The sequence below is a fragment of the Maudiozyma barnettii genome, assembly GCF_903064755.1.
Source record: "Maudiozyma barnettii strain CLIB 1767 genome assembly, contig: KABA2_07, whole genome shotgun sequence".
Classification (NCBI taxonomy): Eukaryota; Fungi; Ascomycota; class Saccharomycetes; order Saccharomycetales; family Saccharomycetaceae; genus Maudiozyma; species Maudiozyma barnettii.
In genome coordinates, this window is record NW_024545244.1 from 394,686 (window position 1) to 410,585 (window position 15,900).

Below are 15,900 nucleotides of genomic sequence, written 5' to 3' on the forward strand. Positions count from 1 at the left end.
TCTATGCTACTTCAACCATTTCTTCGTCATCATCATCGGATTCTTCTTCTTCTTCTTCTTCTTCGTCGTCTTCACCTTCCTTTTTGTTGGTATCCTCATTTTCATCATATAATTTACCATCAGCGCTTTTAGTAGGCATTTCCTCGATTGCTGCAGATTCTGGTTCACCTCTCATCATCATGTTGACAATTCTGTAACAAAGTTCACCCACATCTTCATCCTCTACATTTTTATGCAACTCTCTAACTAGTGGATAAACAGATTTACTCCTCAAGTATTCTCTACCAGAATTTGTGGTACATAATAATAAAATACTCTCTAAATGGTTACAAATAATGGAACTTACTGGATCACGTTGTTTATCTTCTGGTAATAATTGTAATTCATCTGGAAGATTAAACATATCTTCTTCGTCAATCTCAGAATCTTTGGCATTAGTAATTGGTAATAGAATGTAAGGCAACAAATTAATATTGTCATCGTTTAGAATACGTTCGTGAGTCTCAGAATCAAATAGGGAATTTTTAATAGTAGATGCGACACCTTCTCTTCTAATCTTGGCATCATATTTTTCGGTAAAAACAAGTAATTTAGAGATTGGAACAACACCATCATATGCCTGTTCATGGATGAAGTATTCTCTACCAGCTTTAAATCTTGACAAATCAGCAAAAAAATATGACAGGTAATCGTAATTAGCATATTCATTCAATTTCCTATCGTAACCTTTCACAAAACAGTCCATGAGGCAATCCATAGCGTTTTCACTTTTGAAGACTTCCTTGGCCTTTTTCTTTAAGTTATTCAGATCAATCTTCACATCAAATATACAGGTAATTGTATCTTCTTTGGACAGATTACATAGCAAGATACACATAATATCAGCACATGTGTTATCTAAATCAATAATCTTGCGTGCCAGGTATGCGATGAATTCTGGGTCTTTACCGATTAGTCTACGCATCACAGGGTCATCGCAAAGATTCACCAAGATTGTGACAGACTGTTGGACCAAAAGTTTGGATTTTTCTTGTGCTAACTCTTTTAGATCCTCGATGGCTCTATAGTTATCGTATTTGAAGATAGCAGCATTTGGACCTGAACTAAAGCCAACCAAGTTATCCAAGGCGATTTGCTTAACAGCAGGTTGAGGGGAGTGTAAAAAGGATACTAATTCTTCTAGTTGGGATGGCATAATAAATCGTTAGCTATATTTTCCTTGGTGAAATAAGTTAAAATGCTGTGGTGCGTATGTTCGAGGTAGAGTATATATAACAAATTATATTTCTAATTCTTCCTTAGTAAGAAATTTGAAAAAAAAAAAATCGATGAGCTTGAGAGTTATTACGTTATTACGGCATACTTCTTTGTTTTTCCATTTTCTTCCATAGCGCGCTGAATATTTTGATAAATTTTTTTCAGTTCGTAGAAGATTACACTAACTAGCAAAAATGATAGGAAATATAGAAACCATAAGAGCTTCACCAAATAGTAAAAGGGTTCATTCGATAAGAGAGACTGAGTGAGGATTGAAGAAAGGGGATATATTTTGATACTGTGAAGGTTAAGCAGCGGATAATTATTATAATAAACTGTTGTTTTTTTCTTAACAATTTCAAAAGTTAGAACTTCGTTAATTTAGAATCCTTAGTTTACCGATTAAAATGGAGAGCAACGATCAATTTAGCAAACAGGTGAAATCTGGCACGAATACACAGGAAAATAAGAAAAGATATGAAACTTTAATGGATAAAGTGTGTTTAATGGCGGGTGTTGTAACAGGTATATTACAGTTCGAGTCAACGTACGGGTTTTTAGCATTTCTTATTACATATTTACTTACTGCTATTCTATATGTAATTGGGATATGTGGAGGCCACCCAGAATTATTTTACGAAAATATTATAAGTGATTTACTCTTTGACAACTTTATAAGAGAATTAATGGGTTTTATTATGGCGTGGACATTTAGTTTTGCTTTGATAGGTTAGCTGAAGTATCAAAACCTCAAAACACCCTGAAATTTCAGTTGATTCCTGGGTGGAGCGAAGAAAAGACTGGTGTAAAGTAAATACCACATTAACAGGGCTTTGGATATACATTTATATATTAATATTAAATTTATAATGACTACTTTTCATGAAGTTTACAAACATAAAATATTGATTTCGTATTTAATTTATCTTCGTTATATGTTATTGAGAAAATAATGATTACTAACTATGTTACTAGCATAAAGTTAACTTATGGATATCATTAGTAAAAAAATAACTGAACCTTTAGAGATAATATTATCCACCACCACAAATAAGAAAGAAGAAAAAAGGGTTGATGTGTCAATTTGAATATCAAAATTACTAAATCTCCACAGACTCCACCAAGGTGGCTAACTTTTCTACACTTGCCAGATGTCTATTACCTAAAGAATTAGATTTGTTCAGTTTATCCAAATAAGCTCTAATAGCGATAACGATCAATTTCTTACCTTCACCATCTGTCACAGTAACCAATTTTTGAACAACGTAGTTGGCAAATTGATCACGCATCATTAAGATCATTGGAGCGTTTTCTTCTAAATTCATAGCATGATCTTTATCCTTTGGTAAAATTTTTGAGATTATTACACTCTTTTGACTCTTAGTACCATATAATACCGCTTTTTCGACAACATTAGATGCGAACTTATGTTTTGAAAATTCCACAACATTTTCAGAAATAATATTAATCACATCTTGTTTCGTTTGTATTAAACATTCTGTAGAATCATTATCTGAGCCATGTTGTAAAATGTACTGAATAACATAATTACCGTATTGATCTTGAATCAAGTAAGGAATAAAATCTTTTAATTCACTTAGTATAGCCTTTTGGTCCTCTTCTGAGCCAAATTCAAGTAATCTTTGGATGACTCTACAGCCGTAAGAATGTGTTGATAGATGGTAAATATGGCCAATTAATGACTTCAAGACAAATGGCAGTAGATCAATAGGTATTTTCTCAATAGCTTTTTGAATAACGTGATTACCATTCTGGTCCTTAATCATCTTCAAAACACAATCTTTCAACTCATCAACTAATTCAATTCTTTGGGTTGGGCTAATAAATTCTAGAGCCTTTTGAATCACTCTGCAAGCGTACATTTGCATGGATAATTCTTTCATTCTACCTCTGAATTGATCGACGAGAATATCCTTTTGAGTGGTGGATCCAAATTCAAAGAATTTCTGAATAACATAATTACCGAAGACATCATTGGCTAACATTACAGAATCATCTCTAATTTCATTAAATAGAACTTCCCTTTCAGATGGAGAAGCTGTTGCAAGTTCTTTCTGTATAAACCTAGAACCATACTGATCTTTACAGAATTCCAAAGTGTGACCTAAAATATCCTTTAATGAATAAGTCTTGCCGTCATCTGTAGGATTATTGTTGTTTGTTGCATAGTTTCTGATATCCTCTAGTAAAGGTGATCTATGGTATATGGCTTGATTGGCGGTAGCAGAGCTATTATTATTGTTATTATTTTTCTTCCTGCCACTTTCATGAGAAAGTTCATTCTCCTCTGGATTTGAACTTACTGAAGTGTTGGAATTTGAAGAATCCTTGGAGGAAAAAGGAGATGCATTACTATTTGAAGGTTGTTTGGAAAATTTATTTTGAGATCCATAATTTTGTGATTGATCCAAATAAGGATTAGCATGACTATTGTTGTTATTCTTGCGATGTTTATGTGAATTATTATCCAAGTTCATATTTTGATTATGGCCACTGTTCTTAAATAGAGCTTTCGACTTATTATTGTTATTTACATGGCTATTATTAGTATTATCAGGATTAATGATCTTTTGGTTATTAACAGCGAATGATGCAGGGTTTGCGCCTGGTGGAGATCCCAGACCTGGGTTTTGAATATAGATATATGGATTCTTTTTACTATTGTTCTGTTGTTGTGGTGGCATAAACATCATTTGAGGGTCATGTTGTTGAATATTCGATACATTATTTACAGGTAATGCGTTTGGAGAAATTGGTGAGAAGTTCCCGATAATAACATTTTCTGTTGATCCAGGGACTTTCTCCATATTTACAGAATTCATATCTGTGCCATCACTATTATTTGGAAACATCGTCTGTGGAATAAAATTACCTGGGTTATTGTTTTCACCCATAGAGAATTGTTGATAGTTGTTCATTGCTGCAGCAGGTGGATAGAATGAACCATTGTTAAACATGCGATGTTGTTGATAATTCATGAAATAGTTAGCACCACCTCCTTGTACCATTGCTTGTTGTGGAGGAGAATTATCGTTGTCAGTATTTGGTTTGAATGATGGTGCATTGACAGCATTAAGGAACATGTTGTTGTTATTATTGGTGGTGTTATCATTAGCAGCTGTACCACTGCTGTTGTAATCAGTGTATTCTTCAACATCAGATGATCTAACAGAGTTATCCAAAGTTAGTTGACTACCTCCAAAAGTACTTTCACGATTGTTCAAATTATTTGGAGACCCATCAAACTCTAATTCTTTAGTACCTTCGATTAAAGATTGACCCAGTTGTTGGAAAAACCCACCTCTGTTAGAAGTTACAGAAGCTTGTGAATGAGCAATACTTTGACTTCCACCCTCGTTATTATTATTGTTATTGTTATTATTATAATAATAATAAGAATCGTTTTGAAGGATAGGACCTGCAATACTAGCAGAGTACTTCCCCATCATCTTAGGCTGGTTAAAGGAAGAATTAGTTGCAGATGGATTAGCATTCATTTGGTTCTGATTGTTCATAGTATTTGATGAATTTAAGGCAAAACTAACCGACTTAGAATCTGGATGTTGCATTTGTTGTTGTTGATATAAATATTGTTGCTGTTGCTGTTGCTGTTGCTGTTGCTGTTGTTGCTGTTGTTGGTTATTGTTATTATTTTGAAACAATTTATAGTTAATGTTAAACATATTCGAAGTATAAGGAGGAGCAGTTCCAATTGATTGAGTAGATCTTTGCAATAAAGGTGATCCCATATCTAAATTACTAGTAGATCCACCTGTACCAACACTCATAGCAGACAAACCATTTGAATTCAACAAGATATCTGAATCGATATCACTAGAAGTGAAACTATTTCTTCTAAACCCACCAAGTTGATGATCGATTGAAGAAGATGTTCCTGCTCCTAAATTTATCATTTGATTAGATTGATTAGGGTTATTACTTGGATTAGATAGTGCACTTAATGAAGAGACTATTGAGGCTAGTTCTGCATCCATATTATTATTATTGCTGTTGTTGTTATTGTTTGATAGACTTAACCACGGATCACTAGCTGGAGAGTTAATACTATTAGTTTGACTTGTATTATTGATGTCGTTATTGCCTAGACCATCTATTGGATATGCCATTGCAAATAAAACAGAGAAATAGAATAGAAATAGAATAAAATAAAAAAACAGAAGTAAGAAATAGAAGTTTGTTCACAAATAATTTTTCTAAAATAAAAAAATTAAAAAAAACTTTATAAAAAATGTGGGTGATGAGGATTAAAAAACTCTTATTACTATTCTTATAACTAATGATATACGGGTTTTAATTCTTGAAAAAGGGGGGGGGGAGGTGCAAAAGAATAAAATGCAATAGTTATTTGTAGATGATTGATTATCTGTAAGTACTAATAAAATTATTTTCTTCTTTGTAACTAAAATATTTAAGCTAAATAAAATTGTAAAAAGGTGTAAAAACTTATTAAAAAAAGCCTTTGATAGTTTAAAATTTATTAATATTATCATCTTCCAAAAGAGAACCCTATCAAAAAAAATACAAGAAAAATTTATAAAGAAAAAAACGAGGGCCCGTCTCTCTTCTTCCTTTTTTTTATTCGGATTGACAGAGAAAAGCTGTGAGAGAATGCGTGATGGACAAATTAAGAAAATTAAACCAATTTTCTTAGTATGGCGGAATGGAGAAGGTACAGAGAGAGCCAATAGTTTTGTCTCTCTAAAATAATAAGAACAAGAAGAGTATTGGAGATTAGATTAGTAGTTAATACCCTTTTTTTGCCATTGAATCTTAGTATTTGAGGCCTTGAGGAATGGTTAAGGGTTATACAGAAATGTAAGATGATTGTGAACGCAAACGTTATTATTATCAGTAAGGATATATGTAGTTATTGTTTAATGAATGATCTTTCTCTCTCTGACTACTTCTTTGTTTTTTTGAATTACGTTTGTTATCTCCGTTAATATCTTTCTCTTTCTCTCTCTCCCTTGGTTAAATTAACTTTAAAAGGGAAAGACAAGATGTACGTATAACAAGGAAAGTCTATTATTCTATTAACTTTAATTAGAAAACGTGTAGTTCAGTGATTCGAACCTTTAAGTGTTGAGATAACCCCTGTGTGCGGTAGGCGGTATATTCATATTTTATTATCAAGATATGTATCTCAAGAATTATTTAATTATATACGATAGTCACTCCTTTTCAAAGTATTATAGTATATTGATGATACACGAGGGACGAGTTTTCTGACATGGGGTAATACAACTAAAATATTTATTAGTAAAAGATTATATTAAAAGAGACTTGTTTTTTATACAAAAAACTGAGAAATAAAAAAGATAGAGACAGGATACTTAATTTCAAACGAATGTCGCATCCACCCGTTAGCTAGTCTGCCTTTACTCAACTCTCCCCTTTTTATTAAATGTGTCTGTCTGCATATATATAATAAATAGCGTCTGTTTTTTTTTTGTAACCACCAATTAGATTCATCTGTCACTAATTCTACTTCGTTTTCTTCGCGATATCGCAAGAAAAAAAATGGAAAATCAATTTTATTCGGAGAAGACACAGAGAGAGAACAAAGTAAAGGTCATACCGTAAAGTATGCCATATCATACTATGCTATACAATAATACGTATTTTATGGAAATATCCTATCATATTTATTAGTATGTAATGAGTACAGTATCATTGAAGAAATCTGTTGGTTTGTGAATGTATACATGTTTTTCATTGTTTGATTGGTAGGAAATTAAAATAAATAATAATTAATTGAAACTATTGAATTAAAAAAAAACAAAGGGAAATTATCTAAATGGAACTAATTGAGACAAATACATAGTATTGTAATATATTTCTTTATTTTTTTAGTTACATATTCTCAAGGTGAAATATACAAGGCCACTAAAAACCATTACAAAATACTAAATATAGTCTCTAATGTGTTGAAAAATGGGGACCTTTTTTTTGGATTAGTGTTTTGTCAATAGTAAGCGATACCTGTTAATGGTATTTTAAAATGTTGTAACTAAGTTGCGTTCTTGATTACTGTCATTATATATTGTTAAATGTTTAAATTTTTTTTTTTAGTGTCTTGGATTATCACTTTTATCGTTTTGTTTACGAAAACAACCTTTCAAAGGCATTTCAACTTAAGTGGCTGAAGTAAAACTTTTTAACAAAACAAAAAAATTTAAATAATGAAATGAGAAGTTTTATACAACTTAAATACACCACATATGACAACTGATCAGTATACAAAATATTTTCTTTATTAGATAATAAGTTTATCGTTATTTATGTGTTGCATCGTTTGAACAGTCTACTATTGATAACATTATATATTTCTCTATAATGTTATTTTAATCAAGATGACACATATATTGATCAATTTTTTATATATGATTACAATCATTTATCATAGTTCAAGAAGGTGACTTTTCCAACTCTAATCTTTTTACTAGATATTACATTTTGCATTTGTTTCTTTATAGTGCTGATAATATATAATCATTTGTATATTTTTTTTCATAAAATGGTGACGGAAATAAGGGAAGAAAAACCAAACGGTCTTCTTTTTTTTGGAAAGAGACAAACTTAATAGTTTTTCTGTTGTACTTAGTGATAGGAAGTTAAATGGGTATATCGGAAAAGATGACTTAATCCATTTTCTTTCCTTTTTTTAAATTTTAGGTTGTATAATTTATAAACTAATTATCTATACTTTCCATAGCTTCAGTATCATTAAAAGTTAAAAACGATTCAAGTTCGAAAACTCCGACATTTTGCGATTAGATATCATAGTTTAGACAAACACTTGCTATATACTACGAGAAATAGGTTAGTTTTATATATAATTTTTTCAATTTATTCTTATATTGCATTGTTTTGACGTTTTCCTATTCAAGCCAGGAACCTGAAGATATTGTGGCTTAGCAATTTATTCGACTGTTACAAATGTAAGAGACTGTATAAAGAGACTTCTTTACCCCCACATCAATTAATTCAGGAGACATAGAAATTAACAGACGGAGAGATCTCATGTAGTCATGGTTCTCTTCTTCTATCAATTCCAAAAAACTGTGTCTAATAGTTTCCTTTAGAAGCTTCGATACAGAAATGAAAACCTACACAAAACAAACTATTCTTCTTGTTCTTGTTCTCTATTATTATGATTCCCCTTCGTTTATTCAAATTAAAAAAAGTTTACCTCAGGAATTTCTGATACATTCACTTCCTAGTTAGTACAGAAAAGTATCAAGGCTATCTATCCCCCTGTCCTTAATATTTGTTTTTATAAACGAGACTAACCTGTCGTTAAAATCGAAATTGTTATAGGTACGCCATTTTCACTCAAAAAATGATTTTTTTTTTCACTTTAAAATTCTAATAAACGAGTAAGAAAAATTAATCAAAATTAAACGAGCCGGTCAGTGAAAGTCAATTTTTTCTCAAAAAAATTTTCAGTTAATTTTCGATTTAATAATCAATCACTAAAAAAAGACACAGACAAAGTATTCTTCAAGGTTTTCTTTGAACATGGCGAAGTTTAACGCAGGGTTTTTTTATTATTTTGCATCACTTTAATTTCCATGCAATTTTACCTAATACAAAAACATTACCATACTTATTTGTGTTATTATTCTTATTATTATCATCATCAATATTTACTGTTTACTAAGTTAGAAGGCACAATTTACCTAAGATAGTTATAGAGAGAACTGTTATTCTCTTACACGTCCCTGAAGCAATACAATCTGTACTCAGAAGGAAATGTTGTAAAAAGATTCATATATATATATATATACACACGCATATTTATTAACAATGGACTTGCTTCTAAAAGTTCATCTGTTGTTTTTTCTTGCTTACTATTGTTTTCAAGAATAACACTATTGCATTAAAACAATCGAACTTTAGTTGTTGTAATATTTCAGTACTTTTTGTGTTGTTTCCTTTCATAAACAGATTGACATAAGATTTAGTTTCTTTTTTTGTTTTTGTTTTTGTTTTTTTAGTGTCTTTTCTTTTTATATATTCAGACTGAACAGTTTAAGAGAGAAGTTATAACTTTGCAAGACAGATCTTAATAAAAACATCTATCATTTGTTTATTTTATCAGGATCAGAGAAATTGGTTAAGCAAACTGCAACCTGCAGATAATACAGTCGAGATAATAATCAATTTTGTTTTTCTCAAGAATTATTTCATTTTTTCACTATTATATTTGTGTCAAACTACAAAATTATTGATATACTCGAACAAAAAGAACTAATAGAGAACTTTAATATTTTTCTCCCTTTTCAGTTAACCTGATATATAATCTCAAAATACAAAATGTACTTGGAAGCTACTTTAGAAGTGATACGTCGAATAATTGCTGGTATCTTACTTGATTCCTTTATGGGAGTAGTATTGTTGTTATCATTGATTCATCATTATACCACAACTTTTTTTGAAACTGAACCAGATTATAGAGATACAAGATCATCAAGAACTAAAATAGTTGAATCATCTAATCGTATTATTCATGATAATTCGAAAGGTTCTCGTAATCATCATAAGAAATGTTATGAAGACATTAAGATGACAAATAAAAAAAATACCATAGACCATTTAGAATGTAGACTCGTTCCTTCTTTAAATTATTATTTTGGTTTACATGATATTGAAATCGAAGAATTTAAAATTAAAACTGAAGATAATTATACTTTAGATGTATGGCATTTTAAAAACCCCGCTAATGAAAATATAAAACGTAAACCACTATTAATGATCCATGGTCTTTTACAGAGTTCTGGTGCCTTTGCATCAGGTTCAAAAAATTCCTTAGCTTATTATTTCTACTCCTTAGGTTACGATATCTGGTTAGGTAATAATAGAATAGGTTTTACTACAGAAGGTAATGATGACGAATATTGGGATTGGGACATTAATGAAATGGCAGAGTTTGATTTAATTGCTATGGTTGAATTTGTTAAGAGTAAGACTCAATTTAAAAAAATATCTTTAGTCGGTCATTCTCAAGGTACTACTCAAATTTTTTTAGCCTTAATCAATAACTATAATGATATCGTTAATGATATCGAAAATTTCATTGCACTGGCACCTGCCACATATCCTGGTCCTTTATTATTTGATAGTGTTGTTATAAGTCTTCTAGCAAAGGGTATAGAAAGTAAATACGTCTTTGGTAACAAATGTTTCTTAAGAATTATGATGATTGTTAGAAATATTTGTGTTGGTAAAGCCTTCTTTTCATTTATCTGTTATGCAATTTTCAATTATTTATTTGATTGGAATGATACCCTTTGGGGTGGTTCAAATTTAAGAAATAGACATTTCTTATTTTCACCAGTATATGTTTCTGTTAAGTTAATGAAATGGTGGTTGGGGTCTGATTCATCTAAACCAAGTTTCAAAAATAAACCAGATGAATTATTCCCTGAAACTTCTGCATGGTTTGATAAATTTAATCCGGGGAAAAAGGATTCAAACCCAAATATTTTATTGTTTGTTCCAAAACAGGATAGATTAGTTGATGGTGAAAGATTAATTAATCATTTTGTTAAACATGAAAATAATGTAAACTATAAAATTTGGTACATTAACGAATATTCACATTTGGATGTTTTATGGGCCACTGATGCAGTTCAAAGAATTGGGAAACCGATTGCAGAGAATATGAGGTTTAATGATCCTGAATTACTACCGATTCAAGAAGAGCCAATATCAGTATAATCAATGGTTTTAAATTTTTTTGAAGTGGGAGTCTAATTATGTGACCCTGTTATCTTGCATCCTTTCACTTGTTTTCCTTCTTTGATTTACTATTAAACTTCGCATTTTATTCAAAAAAGAAACATTTTATACATTTTCAAGCATAAAAACGTACATACACACATATAAATTATATATATATACATTCTACTAAGAGCTATATTCATGGTATTTTTATTTTTTAAATTTCAATAATGTTATTGTATTAGTTGTCTTATATTTACATAAAATATTTTGATTTTGTTTACATACATTGAAGGTCACTCACTAAAATAATATATATACATATATTGTTTTATTTTATTTCGTTAGTAGAGGAATATGAATTAATATTTACATGTTATGATAATACCATATACTGAATATTTGATATTTGTAAATAACCATTTGAATTTCATTATTAGATGTGTTTCTTTATATCTCAAATCCGTATCCCTTCATGCATTCCTTGTATTTTTCAATAAATTCTTTACATTTTTCAGCACCTTTACCCTCAGTACCATTGAAAAGTAAACATTGGTCTCTCACTTCTTTTTCAGGTTTACAGACACAACATGGTTTAGGTTTATCTTCAGCAGGTTTTGAATCGTTTCCAGTAGCTTCTGCCATTTTTTTCTTGATATATTAGTTTATTTAAGTAAATTAGTTATGATAGGTCTAATAACTATGGATTTGATTAATTCAGAACAAACTAAAGTAGTAGACTAAAAAACCAACAACAGTTGAAAGTTATATTACAAATATGACCCTAAAATTATATTTGGTGATGATGTCTTCCTTTATATATTTGGGTATATTAAATTTATTGGTTTCCCTCCTCGCCACAGTGAAAAAGCGGAACAGAATCGTATATTACTAAGAAATATCAAAAATGACTAAACTATACAACTATCTCGGAGACAAAGGAGTTATTGCCACATCGTTGAAAGTGATAGTTCTATATTTCATACTATTTCCACAAATCTAAAGGGAATCACATATAATGGGTGATTTTTAAATAAGTTGATTGATACATTAATATATGTTGTAGAGTGAATACTATCCAAACCAAATGGTTTTCTACTTATTCTTCTTCAACCAAATATCTCATCTCATAATAGTTATCACTTTTTACGTTGCAAAAATTTTTCAATCTGAAAACTCTGAAAACTTTGGCTTTATGATGAGATGAGATGCGATGAGATGGGATGGGCCGAAAGTTTTCAAAAGTAATAAGTGGAAGGACTGTCACAATTAATATATTTGTATATAATTTTTTTTTTAACAGGATTATATATTATCTTCTGGATAAGTTACAATAATTGTAGAAATCACCGAATTTATTCTTACAATCATGGCTCCTAAATCAAAGAAGTTTAGCACATTAGATTTCGTGCCAACAATCAGTGACAGCGAATCTGATGTTCCTGATTTAGATGTTTCTGATGAGGAAGTTCCAAAAGTAGAAGAACCAAAGAAAAAGAACAAAAAGAAATCCAAACAACTTAACACACCTAAGGATGGTGAGGATGAGGAAGGTCATGAAGATATTAATAATGACTTTAAGTTTGATGTTGATAACGACGAAGCAAATACTGGATTCAAAGGTTGGGATTTCTTAAATGACACTGGTTCGAATGGTAATGGTGATGAAATGGCTAAAAAAGATGTCGATTTGGATCAAATTATCAGAAGAAAAGGTGGTTTGATTAAAATGGCACACGTCGATGATAGTGAAGAAGAAGAAGAAGAAGAAGAAGAAGAAGAAGAAGAAGAAGAAGAAGAAGAACCTCAACATGAATCCGACGATGATGAATTAGCTATGGATGGTTTTGGTATGGGCACATCTAAAAAAGAAGTTGAAAAAGAAGAAGAGGAAGAAGAAGAAAAAGAAGAAAAAGAAGAGGAAGAAGAGCAAGAGGTAGGGGAAGAAGATGATGATGCTGATTCTGCAGATGCAGTCAATCAATTTTATGCTCCTGAAAGTGAATCACTAGAAGCAAAGGAACAAACCCATTCCAACTTTAACTCTTTGGCTCTTTCTCGTCCTGTTCTAAAGGGTTTGAGCAACCTAGGATACTCTACACCATCTCCAATTCAAAGTGCCACAATTCCTATTGCGTTACTTGGTAAGGATATTATTGCCGGTGCAGTTACAGGTTCTGGTAAAACTGCAGCTTTCATGATTCCTATCATCGAACGTTTATTATACAAACCTGCAAGAGTTGCTTCCACAAGAGTTATTGTATTAACACCAACCCGTGAACTGGCTATCCAAATTTCTGATGTAGGTAAAAAGATAGCCCAATTTGTCCCAGACATCACTTTTGGTTTGGCCGTCGGTGGTTTGAATCTAAGACAACAAGAGCAACAGTTAAAATCTCGTCCAGATATTGTCATAGCAACACCAGGTAGATTTATTGATCATGTTAGAAACTCTCAGAGTTTTAATGTTGATTCTGTTGAAATTATGGTTATGGATGAAGCCGATAGAATGTTAGAAGAAGGTTTCCAAGATGAATTGAGTGAAATCATGGAACTCTTACCGACCAAAAGACAAAATTTGTTATTCTCTGCAACTATGAATTCTAAAATTAAGCAACTAATATCACTTTCATTAAGGAAACCCGTTAGGATTATGATAAACCCACCGAAACAAGCTGCCTCAAGATTGATCCAAGAATTTGTAAGAATTCGTAAAAGAGATCAATTGAAACCTGCCCTTTTATTTAATCTAATTAGAAAATTAGATAACATGGGACAAAAGAGAATTGTTGTCTTTGTAGCTAGAAAGGAGCTGGCTCACAGATTGAGAATTATTTTAGGGTTATTAGGTATGAAAGCTGCGGAGTTACACGGTTCTTTGTCACAGGAACAACGTTTGGACTCTGTTAGCAAATTTAAAAGTTTAGAAGTACCTGTTCTAATTTGTACCGATTTAGCCTCCAGAGGTTTAGATATTCCAAAAATTGAGGTTGTCATAAATTATGACATGCCTAAGAGTTACGAAATTTACCTTCATAGAGTTGGTCGTACAGCTAGAGCTGGTAGAGAAGGTCGTTCCATTACATTCGTTGGTGAATCGACTCAGGAAAGAAGTATCGTGAGGGATGCTATCAATAGTGTTGAAAATGTTAATAAGACTGCTGCAAAGGGTCAAAGAGGTAAGGCTCTAGGTAGAAATGTTGACTGGACCAAAGTAGAAGAAACCAATGAATTGATAGAAAAAAATACAGATACTATTGATGAGATTTTAGAGGAAGAGAAACAAGAGAAAGATATTCTTAGAGCAGAAATGCAAATCAAGAAAGGTCAAAATATGTTAAAACACAAGAATGAGATCCAATCTAGACCAAAGAGAACATGGTTCCAATCTGAAAAGGATAAAAAGAATAATAAATTACTCGGTGCCCTGTCCAAGACTAAGAAGGAAAGTAACAGTAAGAAGAGAAAGAGAGATGAAGCATTAGAAGAAGGTGGCCGTTCCTATAAAAAGACCCAAAATGATCGTACCACCGACCAAGAGCGTACTTATAAGAAACAGAGAGTAGGTAATGGTAAAAATAAAAAGAAGGGTGGCAGAAGGTAATTATTAGGGTACTGACATAATGTCATTTGGATAAAGTAAACAGCATATGTATAAATATATATACAATTACAAATAATTGTGTCTAATATAAAATAAAAATAAAATTTGTTTCTGCATTTTACATTAGTTATAACAAAACAGGCATTTCTATTTTCATAAAAGAAAATACTTGATTAGATTATTGAAACAACAAATTCTTTTGGAACTATTGCTTCGTATATATATTTTAAAAATGAAAATCGGCGTATGCTCTACCATTAGTTCAGACATTATTAAAATGCAATAATATATATCTTCTTAGCTTGGAATCTTTACAGGGAACATAAATATTCTGTATTCTGAACATTCAGATAAAAGATAACCTACTCATTTATGAAAAACGATTGTTTTAGTAAAACTCTTTCTGTTGAACCTAAATAAAAGAACTGATATTTGCAATGAATGTTTTACATTTTTTGTAACAGGTTTGGGTGTATTTGTTTCTATTTTAGAGCATTTATGGCTTACAATTTAAAACTATACTCTCTCCTTTTCGTCTTGTTTTATACAACTAACCAGAAATATACGTCCTACCCGTAATATCAATAAGTAATGACACAAAAAGTATACAAGACATCAATTTATGTAAGAGGTCTAATACATTGTCATACATTTTAAGGTTTAGAAAATGCAAACATGAAAAAGAAGGTAATAGAAGTCTTAAAAAATTGGTCCCTAGCGGGATCGAACCGCTGATCTTGGCGTTATTAGCACCACGCCTTAACCAACTGGGCCAAGGGACCTTTAATTTCTGGAAATCCGCATAATATCTTTTATTAAACATGAAATAGACATTATTTGATGATGAAATCAAATTATTGAGCTTTAATTGTTATTGAGCTGAAGCAGACAAACTGTGGTTAGACTTGTTAAACAGAGTTGCTGTTGTTAAACTGCTCATCTTTTGTGCATAGTAACGTTGGACTATGTAGCTCCAATAAACCCAATGTAGGGGGAACGAATACTACATTATGCAGTATATATCATGTGTTATTATATATACGACAGTGCAGCACACTCTAAATTCTACTTATATTAGCTACCTTCACCTTCAGTTAGGTTAAGCTAATGTTAGCCTTTTTAGTGCTGCCGCTACATATTCAACAACAATTATATTCATAAATGAAATATTGTTCCATTTATATATGTTGGATTATCATTGTCGTGATTATAAACTCACTCGACAGTGGCGTAAGTAATCTATTATTAAGTTGTTGCGGGATGAACCTATT

General features: G+C 31.2%; 6 protein-coding genes and 1 non-coding gene across 7 annotated transcripts; 3 read left to right on the forward strand and 4 right to left on the reverse strand.

Annotated features, from left to right (window-relative positions):
* Position 1: 1 nt before the first annotated feature.
* Positions 2 to 1,195, reverse strand: HGH1 (Hgh1p; the record flags this gene model as incomplete). Its single annotated transcript, XM_041551676.1, has 1 exon — positions 2 to 1,195. The coding sequence occupies one exon, from the start codon at positions 1,193 to 1,195 to the stop codon at positions 2 to 4; it is 1,194 nt and encodes a 397-aa protein (XP_041407610.1).
* A 469-nt stretch (positions 1,196 to 1,664) lies between these two features.
* On the forward strand, positions 1,665 to 1,991 carry EMC6 (Emc6p; the record flags this gene model as incomplete). Its single annotated transcript, XM_041551677.1, has 1 exon — positions 1,665 to 1,991. The coding sequence occupies one exon, from the start codon at positions 1,665 to 1,667 to the stop codon at positions 1,989 to 1,991; it is 327 nt and encodes a 108-aa protein (XP_041407611.1).
* A 366-nt stretch (positions 1,992 to 2,357) lies between these two features.
* On the reverse strand, positions 2,358 to 5,405 carry PUF3 (mRNA-binding protein PUF3; the record flags this gene model as incomplete). The annotated part of the gene is made up of 1 exon (XM_041551678.1): positions 2,358 to 5,405. One exon carries the CDS (start codon positions 5,403 to 5,405, stop codon positions 2,358 to 2,360), a length of 3,048 nt encoding a protein of 1,015 aa, XP_041407612.1.
* Positions 5,406 to 9,618: 4,213 nt separating this feature from the next.
* Positions 9,619 to 11,022, forward strand: YEH1 (sterol esterase; the record flags this gene model as incomplete). The annotated part of the gene is made up of 1 exon (XM_041551679.1): positions 9,619 to 11,022. The coding sequence occupies one exon, from the start codon at positions 9,619 to 9,621 to the stop codon at positions 11,020 to 11,022; it is 1,404 nt and encodes a 467-aa protein (XP_041407613.1).
* A 453-nt stretch (positions 11,023 to 11,475) lies between these two features.
* Positions 11,476 to 11,670, reverse strand: COX17 (copper metallochaperone COX17; the record flags this gene model as incomplete). Its single annotated transcript, XM_041551680.1, has 1 exon — positions 11,476 to 11,670. One exon carries the CDS (start codon positions 11,668 to 11,670, stop codon positions 11,476 to 11,478), a length of 195 nt encoding a protein of 64 aa, XP_041407614.1.
* Positions 11,671 to 12,394: 724 nt separating this feature from the next.
* On the forward strand, positions 12,395 to 14,629 carry DRS1 (putative ATP-dependent RNA helicase; the record flags this gene model as incomplete). Its single annotated transcript, XM_041551681.1, has 1 exon — positions 12,395 to 14,629. The coding sequence occupies one exon, from the start codon at positions 12,395 to 12,397 to the stop codon at positions 14,627 to 14,629; it is 2,235 nt and encodes a 744-aa protein (XP_041407615.1).
* A 708-nt stretch (positions 14,630 to 15,337) lies between these two features.
* KABA2_07S04114 lies at positions 15,338 to 15,411 on the reverse strand. Its single transcript has one exon. It is a non-coding gene; the product is annotated as a tRNA-Ile (tRNA).
* Positions 15,412 to 15,900: the final 489 nt, after the last annotated feature.